Below are 12,829 nucleotides of genomic sequence, written 5' to 3'. Positions count from 1 at the left end.
CAAAATATTTTGAGTAAGAAAACTATTTAAACTAAGAAAACTTTAAGAAAAAAATACATAAATAGAGATTAAAAAATCAGATTTCAAGGAAAACTGAAGAATATCACAGAGCACAATAGCTAAAAATGCTGACTTTCATGAAGCAGCATGGTAAGATATAGGGGATTAAAATTCACTGTGCAGATCACTGGAAAAATCCATAGATGCTTAAAAACATTAATTGGCTATTCCAGTCTGAAGAGAGAGAAAAAATAATCCTGTTACTGAAAAGAACATAAGCAAGAAAAAAAGCTTTTGATAATGTCAGCATGGATCCCAATTGCTCTTCCACAGACATAAGGTGAATATTGATTAGTGTGATCTTTTCAGGCTGTGCTTTCCTTTACGTTTCTTTTCAGAAGTTCTAAAACACGTTTCAGTTGGGTTTTTTGTTCTTTTCTTAAGATGCATATGAAGAGTGTCTGTTTTCTTCCCCAGCAATAGCAATGCAATGCTAGTACTGCCTTAGTTTTAACCAGTTTAATGTACAGAAAAGCACAGTGTTGCACGATGTCAGCAATTTTGCAGAGCAAAATGTTGATGGAAATGTCAGGCTGCTGTTATAAGCAGCGATGGGGTTATGGGAATCTAAGACTCTGTAAAAGGAGCTGGTGAGGGTCTCTGGGAAAATATGGAGCAGTAACATCTGTGTTTCACTGAGCTCTCACGAGAGAAAGCGTTCTGGATGCTTTTTATTACAGTCTTTTGATGAAACTGAGATGGCATCATTAACTGCTTCCAAGATTAGAAATGTTAACATTTTCTTTACCACATTTGGGAGCTTCATTTGACAGAGTATGGCACAGCAGACACAGATCTGCTGTGTTGCAGATTTTGTCAGGCTCTATAGCAGCCATCATGTGCTCCTTTAATCTTCCTGCTTTCTTTTTATTTTATTTCATTTTTTATCTTCTCTAGCAAAATTTCTGATGTATAAAAGCCTGTGTTATTTGTGAAGTAAAAGGTCTGCAGTAATGATAGTGTTTAACTTTTGATGTAAATCATTCTGCCTTGGGCTTGTTGCAAACAAGACTAGCTGTTTGCTTTTCATATTCTCTGCATACTAATTTCAGCAGAACTGCTGTGTTACATAAGCACTTGATTCCTTTTCCTCTTTTCTTTCCCTTCTATTGTTTAAGACAATGTAAAGAAGTAAATTAAAATCCACTGTTAAGTGGAACCTGTTTCTCTCAGGAAAACAATAATGGTCATTGAGACAATGGCACACGATGATATTGTAATGAACTGATGCAATGCGCTGCATTTCACAGTCTCTAGACAATTAGGAACTGAAAATTACCCATCCACTGAGTTTACCCACCCACACTGACAGTTTCAGAACAGTCCTTCGAGGGTATTTCTAAATGTTTTGACCAGTCTAGTTTTTAAATTTCACAAGTGTCAAGACCACCTTGAAAAAAGAAAAGAAAAAGATATATTTCAAATATATCTGCATATAACGTCAAATACTACAACCATGAGGTTGAAAGTGTTCTGATTTAGCAAAATGCAATTTATATCTATGCAGAATGTTTAGAACTGCAGCTGGAAAATGGGTTTTGACTGTCAGAAAGGCCCAGATTGACACAAAAGAAACACGTATACAGTATTTCTAGAAAGGATTCACTGTGCTATATAAAAAAATGCGACAAAATAGTGTAAATGGATTGTAGAGGGCTATAATTCACATGTTGTTTTTCAGTTTGGCGCTTTTTTTTTTTTTTCACCAGTTCCAAAAGAAAATCTGGGAGTTCTAGTTCAGGAAAGATGTTGGTCAATTGGGTATCCAGAGGAGATAAGAGGTCTAGGAAATATGAGTGGTTGAAAGAATCCTGGCAATTAGCTTTCCACAAAATTTAAGATTAATAGCTTTTAAAAATGCAATGGTCTTCTGCCACAGATTTTATCTGTGTAGCTGGTTAATAAATTAAGAAAATGGTGGATTATGTTACAGTACACAAAGGTAAGTTTAGATGCCTGGACAACTTTTGGATTTTAAGGGTATTGACACAGAAATAGACTGAATAGGGATCTCTTAGAGACCCCATCACTGAAACTTTTGAAGACAGGTCAGACAACCTCTTGTCAGGTATGACATGGTATATAATTCATCCTGTCAGCATAAGAAAATGGATTAGATGATCACTTGAAATCCCTTCCAGCCATATGACTATTTAGAAGAACAGAACATACATCCTCTATAATTTATAACCTGTTACAGTTTTACTGCTTCTGCTCATATTATTTTTCTTGTCACCTTTACTGTTCTGTAATAAAATTGATGCAAAAAGGATTTCTTTGTTGAATTACCCTTCTATGGTTTATATCAAGGAAATATTGAGACCATAGCAAGTCCAAGCAGACTGGATTCTTTGGAACCTAAACAAAACTAAGTAAGCAGTGCCTGCTTTGTGTTATCAGTAACTGCTTCACACTTATAAAGGCTCCAGATATGTCCCATAAATAAGGTAGAAGATACTTTCATATGCTTGTCCCAACATGTAAGGAAGTGGCAAAAAGTGAAAGATACAGGTAACAGAAGAAACAGGTATCACTCAATACTGAGAAAAGCAGCCATCTGTCCTTTTCACAGTGCAGGTTGCAGTGTGTCTCAAAGGTCTAGTTTCCCTGTCGTCCAGCTCAAATAGCCTAACTGGAAGGAGTCTCAACTTACTTTCAGCCCACATTTCTGATACGCTTCTACAAAATCCAATATACTGTGAGGCAGGAAGAGAACTAGGAGAGGCAACTGCTGGCACACACACTGTGGCTTCACCCTAGAACATAGTTGGGCTGCAACTGGGGTGTGCACTTCAGCACAGGAGGGCAAAGTTCTAATTGAGCTGGACTCTTAACATCTGAACTGTTTCTGAGCAGAATTTCTAGATAGAATAACTAGTTTCTACTGATTCCCATTAAGTGTCTTAAAGGTCAGCTGGATGATCTACCTTAATTTAAAGAGTTAGTGCATGTTAACTGGGCTGTGATAATTTGTCCATAGCAAATGTCAGTGAAAGGTTTTTGTTTGCAACTCCAATGTCGCAGAAGTGATAGAAATAAGCTGTTGCAATTGCGTTCAAAAGTGATAACTTCTTGAGCTTTGGGATTCTTTATCAGAGTCCACTCAGCCATCATTCTTTACATCACATGATTTCTGCACGGTTTAGCTTGTCTGGAATAACTTCAACATTACAGATCATAAATGCTTCCTAGTTATTTGACCTTGTTTGAGAACAGCTGATGTTCCCAGCTCAGATCCCACATGCAGCAGGATTTTGCTGTCTTTATTTTACTTGAGCCAATTGATTGAGAAGCAGGGTTTCTACATAATCGTTCCAGACATTATGCAACGCTGCTTCCAGATAAATGCAACATTGCTTCTCAGCTTCCCAGAAGTCCTCCCTAAAGATCACCTCCAGCTCTAGTTCATCAAGACACCAGAGTCCTTGCAAGGAAGTCCTCGCAAGGAAGTCCTCTCACCTTACACTGGATGAGTGCTGCCTGCTAAATTGCAGCCTTTTGAACACAGAGTCGCATCCATTCCTATGCCTTCCAGACCTGGTAAAAATATGATGGGAATAGGAATATTAAAAAAAAAAAAAAAAGACATCATCCACATTCCAGTGCTAATAATTTTGGTCATTTGGTCACTCAGTACCAACTGCTCATTTCAGTTTCAAAAATAAGAAAAAGATTCAAAGAATCATAGAATAGTTAGGGTTGGAAAGGTCCTTAAGATCATCAAGTTCCAACGCCCCTGCCACAGGCAGGGACTTCTCACACTAGACCATGTAGCTCAAGGCTCTGTCCAGCCCAGTCTTGAAAACTGCCAGGGATGGAGCATTTACCACTTGTTTGTTCAACCCGTTCCAGTGCTTCACCATCCTCACAGTAAAGAACTTCCTCCTTATATCTAACCTGAACTTCTCCTGTTTAAGTTTAAACCCATTACCCATTGTCCCTGATGGAAAGTCCCTCTCCAGTGTCTTTGTGGGCCCCCTTCAGATACTGAAAGGCTGCTATGAGGTCTCCATGCAGCCTTCTCTTCTCCAGGTTAAACAGCCCAAACTTTCTCAGTCTATTTCTATACCGGAGGTGCTCCAGCCCCCTGAAATCAACTGAATCTGCCCCCTGATTCATCAACTGAGGCAAAATAAACCTTATTCTCTCCCTCTTTGAGAAATGGATTCACTTTCTTTAGCTAACCCTTAAAGATGGCAGATATTGGTTGTGTACTTAAAACTAGGAGCTGCAGGCCTGCTAGCTCCTAGCATGTGCATTTTTACGTGTATAAAAGTTTACTTTCTAAATATCTCTCTTTTACGCTTACAGGCTTTACAAACTCTTTTATTAATTCGCTTAACCCATCCCCACTAGAAAAAAAAGATATGAATCATCCTGCTGTATTTCACTATGTATGTGTATGTGTGTATGGACACTTTGTATATGTGAGAATCTACAGTCTCAGCTGAGAGAAGATGGCTAGTGCTTTGCCAGAAGTAAGGGTGACACCAAAGGCTCCAATTTTTATTTTGCTGAACTATACTGACTGACAGCTCATTGTATAACCTGAATCTAACCTTATTCTGCAAAGAATAAATCAATGACTCCACCCTAAAATCAGTATGCTGGGATCAAGTGCCACCTGGAGGTCTTTGTGCCTTTCCATCCACTCCAGGCAAAGCCTAGATGCCCTGACTAGACCAGGTGTCAAATTTTCCGACAGCTCATTTTAAGCAAGGTGAAATTTTAAACAGTGAGTGGTTATATAAAATGAAAGGACAAGTTATTTTTTCTGAACATGAAACTAGTGCAATTTTCCTTCTATCAATAAATAGCATAAGTACACACAGAAGAAAAGGTGTCTTTATATCACGTGTGCTTGTATAAACACTTGTGTGGTTATTTGCCTAGGCACAGTGTGAATATCTAAAAGAAGCTGAGCCAATTTCATTACTATCATAAGCAGTGACATGACTACTGATTTACATCAATGATGTGAAGGATTTGTGATTTGCATACAGTGCCAGCTAACAAGTTATAGCCCTGTGCCCTCACAGTACTTGTTGATTTGACATTTTTGTTAAAGTTCCTCTGCCAGCCTCTAGTTGTTTCAGCTCTTGAAACTTACTTGTGTACATTTCAGATTTAAAATAGTAGACTTCCCTAATTTAAAATAAATATTGTCTGTTAAGACAATATCGGGGTGCAGATCTCAAGCCGCATCTCAAAATTTCAAAATGAATTGATATAATATTTGCTTACACTATTACGGACTTTCTTTCAATGAAATTAAAAACAGATCACCAACCGGCTTTTTGAAATTTTATTTTATTTTTTGTCATATATTGCAATGTGTAGAAGGTCCACTAGAGGAATAAGTTATGTCATTGAAAAGAGATGAAAACGACTGACAATATAATAGATTTGAGCCAGTATATGAGGCCAATCAAAACAAGAAAATTTCAGTTGCAGAACAAAACCTTTGAGAGTAATGTTACTGCTTATTAGGCATTAACAGTATTCATAGCCTACTCACAACAGCAAAATGCTGCAAAGTTTAGTTTGAAAGACTAACAAAACAAAGGTTATATGTAAAACTTGGAAAAGTAAGATTATGAATAAATGTCATGCTTTTCCTTACCTAAAAGAAACACTCATAACCATATTGAGCAAAAATGCAGGTTGCTTTCTAAATTATCCTTTCTCAGATCTCCTCAGAGAAAAGAATATCATGCAGCAGTAACCACTGCCAAACGGTGCTTTGTGATTAGAAGCCAGTGACCTGACTACTCGCACCACAGTACTGACCACAGGCAATGAGCATCTCTGCTGAGTTGGGTGGGAACAGTTTTTTCCACAGCACTGCTTCTATCTGAGGCAGATACTGTGGGTATTGCAGGATTAAATTGCTTGGGAGGCTGCTTTTAGTTAAAATGCCTCTAGCATCCCAGGGGGGTGAAAAAAACCCTGTGCTCATGAGCTAATTCATTCCCAGAATGCCAGGGATAGAAAGTGAACAGAATAATGCTTAAAAATCCTCAGAAGTCATGTTAATACATGGCCCCTTTAAGAGCATGACAAGAAATCCTGCACAGAGCTCATAGCACAGTGAAGCACTGCTCACCGTGAGACAGAGGAAGCAGGTTTTTACCTTTGCAGGAGTCCCAGATAGCTGACAGAGGTCTTGTCCACTATCCCTTTGGGCATCTGAAGCTTCCCCACTCCTCCTAGTAAAGGTTATGTTACCGTAGTCACATCCTTCTCCTGTGTGCCTAGCCTTCTCCCCTGCCCGCCTGTGGCTTTCAGCATGAACTATGGTGCCAGGAACATCTAGAGAGATCACCTCTTGTGTCACTCAGTGGCCATAGCCATGTAAGCTCTCCAGTTCAGAGACCCTGTACAGGACAGAGTTGGAATATTAAAGAATCTAGCCCAGTACTTCTCCTACCCAGTAGAAAAACTCTGCTGTAGAGCACCAAGGGTCCAAAGTCTAGGGCAACATTCTTATCTACTAAATTCTGTGAGCAACGTGTTCTCACAAAGCCTAAGCAGCTTGCTGTTCATGTGCACATAGCTGCCACTTGTTGCCCCTTTTTCAGCAGTGGCACAAATGGAGGAGAGAACAGAACAAGTCCCAACAGGTTGGTGATGATGCCTGCGTCCTCCCCTGTGTCAGCTTCTGGGCTAGGTTCTTCCCTGCTCTGTAATGTTTTCTGGACTTGATACAGAGTCCTCCCACAGGGAACCTTTTGCTCAAGCTCTGACCTGTCTTGTGAGGTACGGTCTCTTTCCAGCTGCTTCCAGTCAGCTCTTGGCACATTGTCCCCACACTAAAATCAGACCCTTCCCCACTGTTCTAGAACCATACCAGTCTCTTCTCTCCCCTTCCTGCTTGGTTCTCCTCATCAGCTTGGCTCCTCCTACGAGTCTTTTTTTAATTTCTTGTTTTGTCAGTCTTGTTCATCTGACCTATGAAGAGATACTTCTTTTTTTCAGTTCTCTGCAGAAAGCTTTGATAAATTAGTTTTTCCTTTCAGATTTCCTACTTACAGTTTCCAGGTGCTTCCATTTGAATAGACAACAGCTACATGACTAGCAGTATTGCTGGTCCAAGAGAAATGGGTTATAGTGAGTTCAAGGTGGATTTGTTGTGCACAGAAGCAATATTTTTCATGACAACTTCAGAAAATTGAGCAGAATACAGAATTTGTTCAGATATCAAACCTGGAGATGTGAGCAGGTCCACCTGAGTGATAAAAGTGTTTGTATTTTAGTGGCACAATAGATCCAAACAGTCTCAAGGTGACTGTTCAGCTGAAAATCCTTGCCTGTGACCATGGTTTGGCTATTACAGCTAATTGTTAGGAGTGCTGCCAACAAGTCTCTTCTGCCACTCAGCAGAAAAGTCTGAACAGTAGTGTGTGTATTAACAAATACTCAGTGGTGATGAAGTTGTTTTAGTCTGGGGCTGTTGGATTTTTTTAGTCCTTACCAAGATTCATCATATGCCACTAACCACCATTTAAATGTTTTATCATCATGCTTTATGCTTTTGTGAAAAGAGATTTCTTTGTCAGGCATCCTTGAAAGATAACCGTGGTAAGATCATATGCTGTTTATAGTGAAGGAGGGAAACATATACCCATATTTATGCTGCAGAGATCTTAGATAAGCTCAGAAGCTATTGAAAACTCACAGAACATTTATACATACACAGTATATATTCTCCGTATATATGTTTATATATGTGTGTGTATGTTTATATTTGCTATATGTTTTGTACACGCATACGAAAGCATCAACATAACATAAAGACTAAGACTGCTCTATTATGATCTGAGTGGGTCTAAAGCATGGACTGGTACTGAAGAGCACTTAGATGCTTTGTTCTCTGGAATTTTTGGGGAACTCTTCAGAGCACACAACCTTACCCAGAGTTATATGAGCACCAGAAGAGTGTGCACTTAGGCTACACCATTACTTTTTAAGATGGGAGGTGCATTTCTTGCTTTGTTTCATTTACTCTGTGACAGTATCCCAGCCCATGATGAGGTACTTATTGACACAGTAATACAAACCTCAGTGATAGTACTTATGGATGAACTTGTTCCCCTAGAAATTTTTGGCTACCATTTTCTGTAACTTATATCCGAGTAGGCACAAGACAGCAACAGTCCCCCCAGCCCTCTTAGCTGAATGTAGGACCTGTGATTATCCTCTGCGCAAGATGGCAGCAAAAGAAAGATCTTCAAACTTGTTCCTCAATTCCCCACACATCTCTTATTAAGGAGAGTATCTGTTTCAACTTTATAGTGTTTTAAAAAACACTTTTACTGATAGTGGTTAATATATATGTAAATGATACATAGAATTACCAATACCTGTTTCTTTGGGAACACTTTCACACTTCTTTCTCCTTTCTTTAACAATATTCCCCAGGGAAAAGGCAAGAAAATTGCATGCAGAGAAAAGAAAAAAGTACCCCTTAAATAACTGATTTTCCCTTTCTGATTTTATGCTTAAAAAAGTTTTTTCAACAAAAACACAACTGCCTGGGAGAAAGGATCAAGCCCAAGACAAAAGCAAATAAATGTAGAAACTCGATGTTTGAACATGTTCATGGTAGCTGAACAAATTCTCATCAATGTGCCAGTGGTATACCATGTCTCAGCAGTAATTTTGTATTTCTATTGGAAAAAGTAGTCTGAAGAACCTGGCTATGGAAATCCCAGCTAGGAATTACCAAGGTGAAAAGTAAAGTGTGGAGTCCACACCGGTAGTTCTCCTGTCCATATTCAGCTTTTGCTGTTCAGATATTTTTAGAGCTGTTTTTCTTTATTTTTATTCTTTTGGGGAATAGACCTACTTTGTTCTCCTCGAGCCCAACATGTGTTGAATGGAATGTTTTCCTGTAAGTATTAGAGTTGACCAAGCTACTTGAAGCCTCAAAATATTCCTAACACATCTTCCCCATATGGAAGAAAACCTTAGGAGAATAGTTTCTTTAATATTCTTCAAATACTTCAACTGTTGAAGTCAATAGAAGCAGTTCACTGATTGCAGAAAGCCTTTGATAGAAACAGTATTTGAACTAGGAGAAGAACGGTGGCTCTTCTAATGTTACTGAAATATGCAAAGTAAATGGCTTGTTCATTGCCCCTTTCTGTATGTCAACTACATTTAAAATGTAAACCTAAACTGCTGCTTACTTTTGAAAAGCAGGGATTACTCACCTTGAAAGTACAATATAGTAACTGTGGCCTTTATTTAGAGACATGGTACAAGAAGAGCCAGTCGACTTAGGATATGAACATTCTCCATAACTTTAAAGCTTGTTTTGATGACTGCATCTTATTCCAAAACAACTGTGTTCAATAAAAATTAATTTCAGAACTTGAAGAATATTTTATTATGGAATACAAAAATACTATCTATGTAAAAACAATAAGTTAGTTTATTTACAGTACTGTACACTATTCTGCTCTAAGGCTTCCTTCGCAATGGACTTATTTTCATTATTTTACAGGCCTTTATAATTTTGCACAAAGCATTTCCAAAAGCATGTCATCCATGTTCACTGCCCCAATGATGGGCCTAAAGAATAATTCAGCAATTACATTAGCATTAATAGATCTCAGCAAAGATAGAACAACATTCAGCTTGGCAAATCTGGCTTCATCACCTCTGTGAATGAGTCTGACATGTTCATTTAGAGCTTGTTGTGCTTCTCTCTGCAGTCCTTCAATGTACTGTGTACACTGCAGTCCAGGTAGATCTGAAAAGAAGAATAAATTATTTCATTTACATAGGTTTTGTTTGTAAAACAATATTATTTTTACTGAAAAACTGCTAACAGCTAACAGATTGAATTTATCATTCAAGGAATGAAGCAAATGTAGTTGCTAGAGGGCTTCTTGTATGCAGAATCAACATGTCAAATTTCATAGGGCAGTTTAGAATCTTATGTAGGTGTTCCAGACATTCAATACTGTTCTTCACTGCTTAAACTTGAAATATGTTTGCATACATTCTCTTAAGTGTTGAATAAATTAACTGTAAAGCAAAAACTTTAATTGCAGAATGCTCTCCAAAACACCTTTATATTGGCAAATGCAATCAGTAAACAGTGGGGAAGGCAATAAAAGTAGCTCATTAACTTGTTCACTTCAATAAAGTGCATTATTCACATGTAACCATCTTCTGACAACTGTTTCTGAATACCTCCAGGTTACAAGTGGCAAGAAGCATTAACTCCAACGTACGACAAAGTTTCCTGGTGAATCTCAGTAAAGATACTGAAGGACGGGGAGTGCAGAATCTCCGCTTTCAGCCTAACAGTTTCACAGTGGGGTGCAGGAAGAGCCCCGTCCCACCCTTACACGGTAGTGCATACTTGGGGAGTGCCACATCCAGCCCGTCAGCTACCTTTTAGGTAAGGCACGACATGGCAATCAATCACTCGTCAGAACTCCATTTACGGAAGACTCCTCAAAGAGAGAGGGGATGTTGGGGGGAACCCCACATCATAAATACTGCACCCAAAGCCGAAGTAGCACTTTGTTCCTGGAGGCCCTGGGGCTTCTCTTGCTTTCTGCCGGGGCAGCTCGCTCGACCTTGGGGGCCGGTGACCCGCTCCAGCCGCCGCCCCCTAAGGAGATCCCGCCAGGCGCCCCGCTCCGACAGAAACCGAGAAGCGCTGCTGGCTCTTAACCTTCCCTAGGCGACTGCCGCGGGTTTGTTTAGTTCGCGGAAAGACTGTGGAAGGCGCCAGCCTCTGGGACACCTCATCCAGAAGCAGCCGGACCCCCTCCACCCTGTAACGGCAGGCGGCGCGGCCGTGAACAGCTCCCTGCCTGCCAGCCGGGGCCCTGACATAGGACAGTGGGTGAAACCTTGCTCCGCGAACCCCTACCCCGCCACCTCTTTCTCGCTGAGGAAGAGCCCCGGGGCCCCTCGCTACGCTGGGAACACAGGCGGGTTCTCCCCATCATCCCGCTCCCCGCTACCCCCATGGTTCCCTGAGGGAGAGAGACCTCCCGTCGCCCCACCACCGCGGCCGGTCGCTCACCCGGGTTGAAAAGCACCGTCCCCTTGAGGTAAGCGTACTCTTTGGTGCTGATATCTAGGCTCCAGCACTTGGCCAGGAAGCCCTTGATAGCCTGAATCTCGCCGGTCGAGGGCAGGTGCGGACCGTGGTGCGGCCGGCCCGGTGCCGATCCCTGCGGCGGGGGCTGCTCGCCCTGCCGCCGGGTGGTGAGGATCCTCTGCAGCATGCTGGGCTCCGCGCTCTCCACCGTCTCCAAGTGCACTCGGTCCTGTGCCAGCCCCAGGAGCAGCAGGGGAGCCCAGCAGCTGCGGACCAGCAGGAGCTGCTCCTCCAGGGGCAGCTCCTGGAAGCAGGGCACGTTCTGAACGAAGCGCAGCGTCTTCACCAGCACCGCCGAGGCCGCCTTGCAGGCCACCTGCGGGCTCCTCAGGGCCACCCGCCGCCGCGATCCGCACGGGCAGCTGCGGGACGCCTGCCCCTGCCCTCGCCTCGGCCTCGGCCCCGGCCCCGGCGGCGGTGCCGCCCGCTCCTCGCTTCTGAGGATGTTGTAGAGGATGCTGCTGTGCCGCCGGCTGTCTACGCAGCAGCGGCAGCAGCGCTCCAAGCACGCCATAGCGCTCGAGGGTACGGCGCCGGCAGGACTGAGTGGAGCTGAGGTGCCCAGGAGGCTCAAAGAAGTCGTCCCCGCTGCCTTGGCGAGCCGGGATGCATGCTCTGCTCGTCCTCTGCCCGGCTCGTAACTTATTTATAGGCGGCTGCTCTGTGTGTGTGTGTGTGTGTGTGTGTGTGCGTGCGTGCGTGCGTGCGTGCGTGTGTGCAGCCGCAGGCGTGTACCGGCGGTTCAGAAGGGCAGACACTTTACTGGCTGGAAAAGAGAGAGGGGGGTAGAATGAAAGAAAACACTCCTCCTCCTCCTCCTTTGCCGAGACAGCGATGGAGCCGGCGAGCCGGCCGCCCCTGCCGGCACCCCCGGCCCGGTTTAAATTATGCCGGGTGCCTTGGAGCATGGCTGGGCGGGACGAGGAAGGCATCTCAGGCCGCCGTCTGAGCAAACTGCCGCCGACCCCGAGACCCCCGGGGGTTATCGTCGCAAAATCGCGACTGGCCTCGTTGCCCTCCCAGCGTGTAGCCGAGCGGCCTGGGGCAGGAGGAAGGAGAGGTGTACTGGGGTGAGGGCAGAATTGTTCCGAATAATAAAATCCAAGCAGGAGGGTTAAAAAAGAGATGCCACTAATGATACCAAGGTCTTTCAGTATGCCTGTGTTAAGGAGTGATGCCACATGTGCCTAAGTAACACCTTAGTGCTACTGTGTGGGAAAGTAGGAACAGACATGTTCTTGCTCAGATTAGAATCGTAGAATCATAGAATAGTTAGGGTTGGAAAGGACCTTAAGATCATCTAGTTCCAACCCCCTGCAATGGGCAGAGACACCTCACACTAAACCATGCCACCCAAGGTTCTGTCCAACCTGGCCTTGAACACCACTAGGGATGGAGCATTCACAACTTCCCTGGGCAACCCATTCCAGTGCCTCACCACCCTCTCAGTAAAGAATTTCTTCCTTATATCCAATCTAAACTTCTCCTGTTTAAGTTTTAACCTGTTACCTCTTGTCCTATCACTACAGTCCCTAATGAAGAGTCCCTCCCCAGTATCCTTATAGGCCCCTTTCAGATACTGGAAGGCTGCTATGAAGTCTCCACGCAGCCTTCTCTTCTCCAAAAAAATTAGGGTGGCTC

General features: G+C 42.7%; 1 protein-coding gene across 1 annotated transcript; it reads right to left on the bottom strand.

Moving 5' to 3' along the window:
- Nucleotides 1-9,572: 9,572 nt before the first annotated feature.
- Nucleotides 9,573-11,702, bottom strand: NR0B1 (nuclear receptor subfamily 0 group B member 1; the record flags this gene model as incomplete). Its single annotated transcript, XM_080613485.1, has 2 exons — nt 9,573-9,817; nt 11,111-11,702. The coding sequence occupies 2 exons, from the start codon at nt 11,700-11,702 to the stop codon at nt 9,573-9,575; spliced, it is 837 nt and encodes a 278-aa protein (XP_080469611.1).
- Between the last annotated feature and the right edge of the window lie 1,127 nt (nt 11,703-12,829).

The sequence above is a fragment of the Psittacula echo genome (genome assembly GCF_963264785.1).
Source record: "Psittacula echo genome assembly, chromosome: 3".
Taxonomy (NCBI): Eukaryota; Metazoa; Chordata; class Aves; order Psittaciformes; family Psittacidae; genus Psittacula; species Psittacula echo.
The sequence above is the reverse complement of the archived record's forward strand: the minus strand, read 5'-3'. Positions and strand labels throughout refer to the sequence as shown.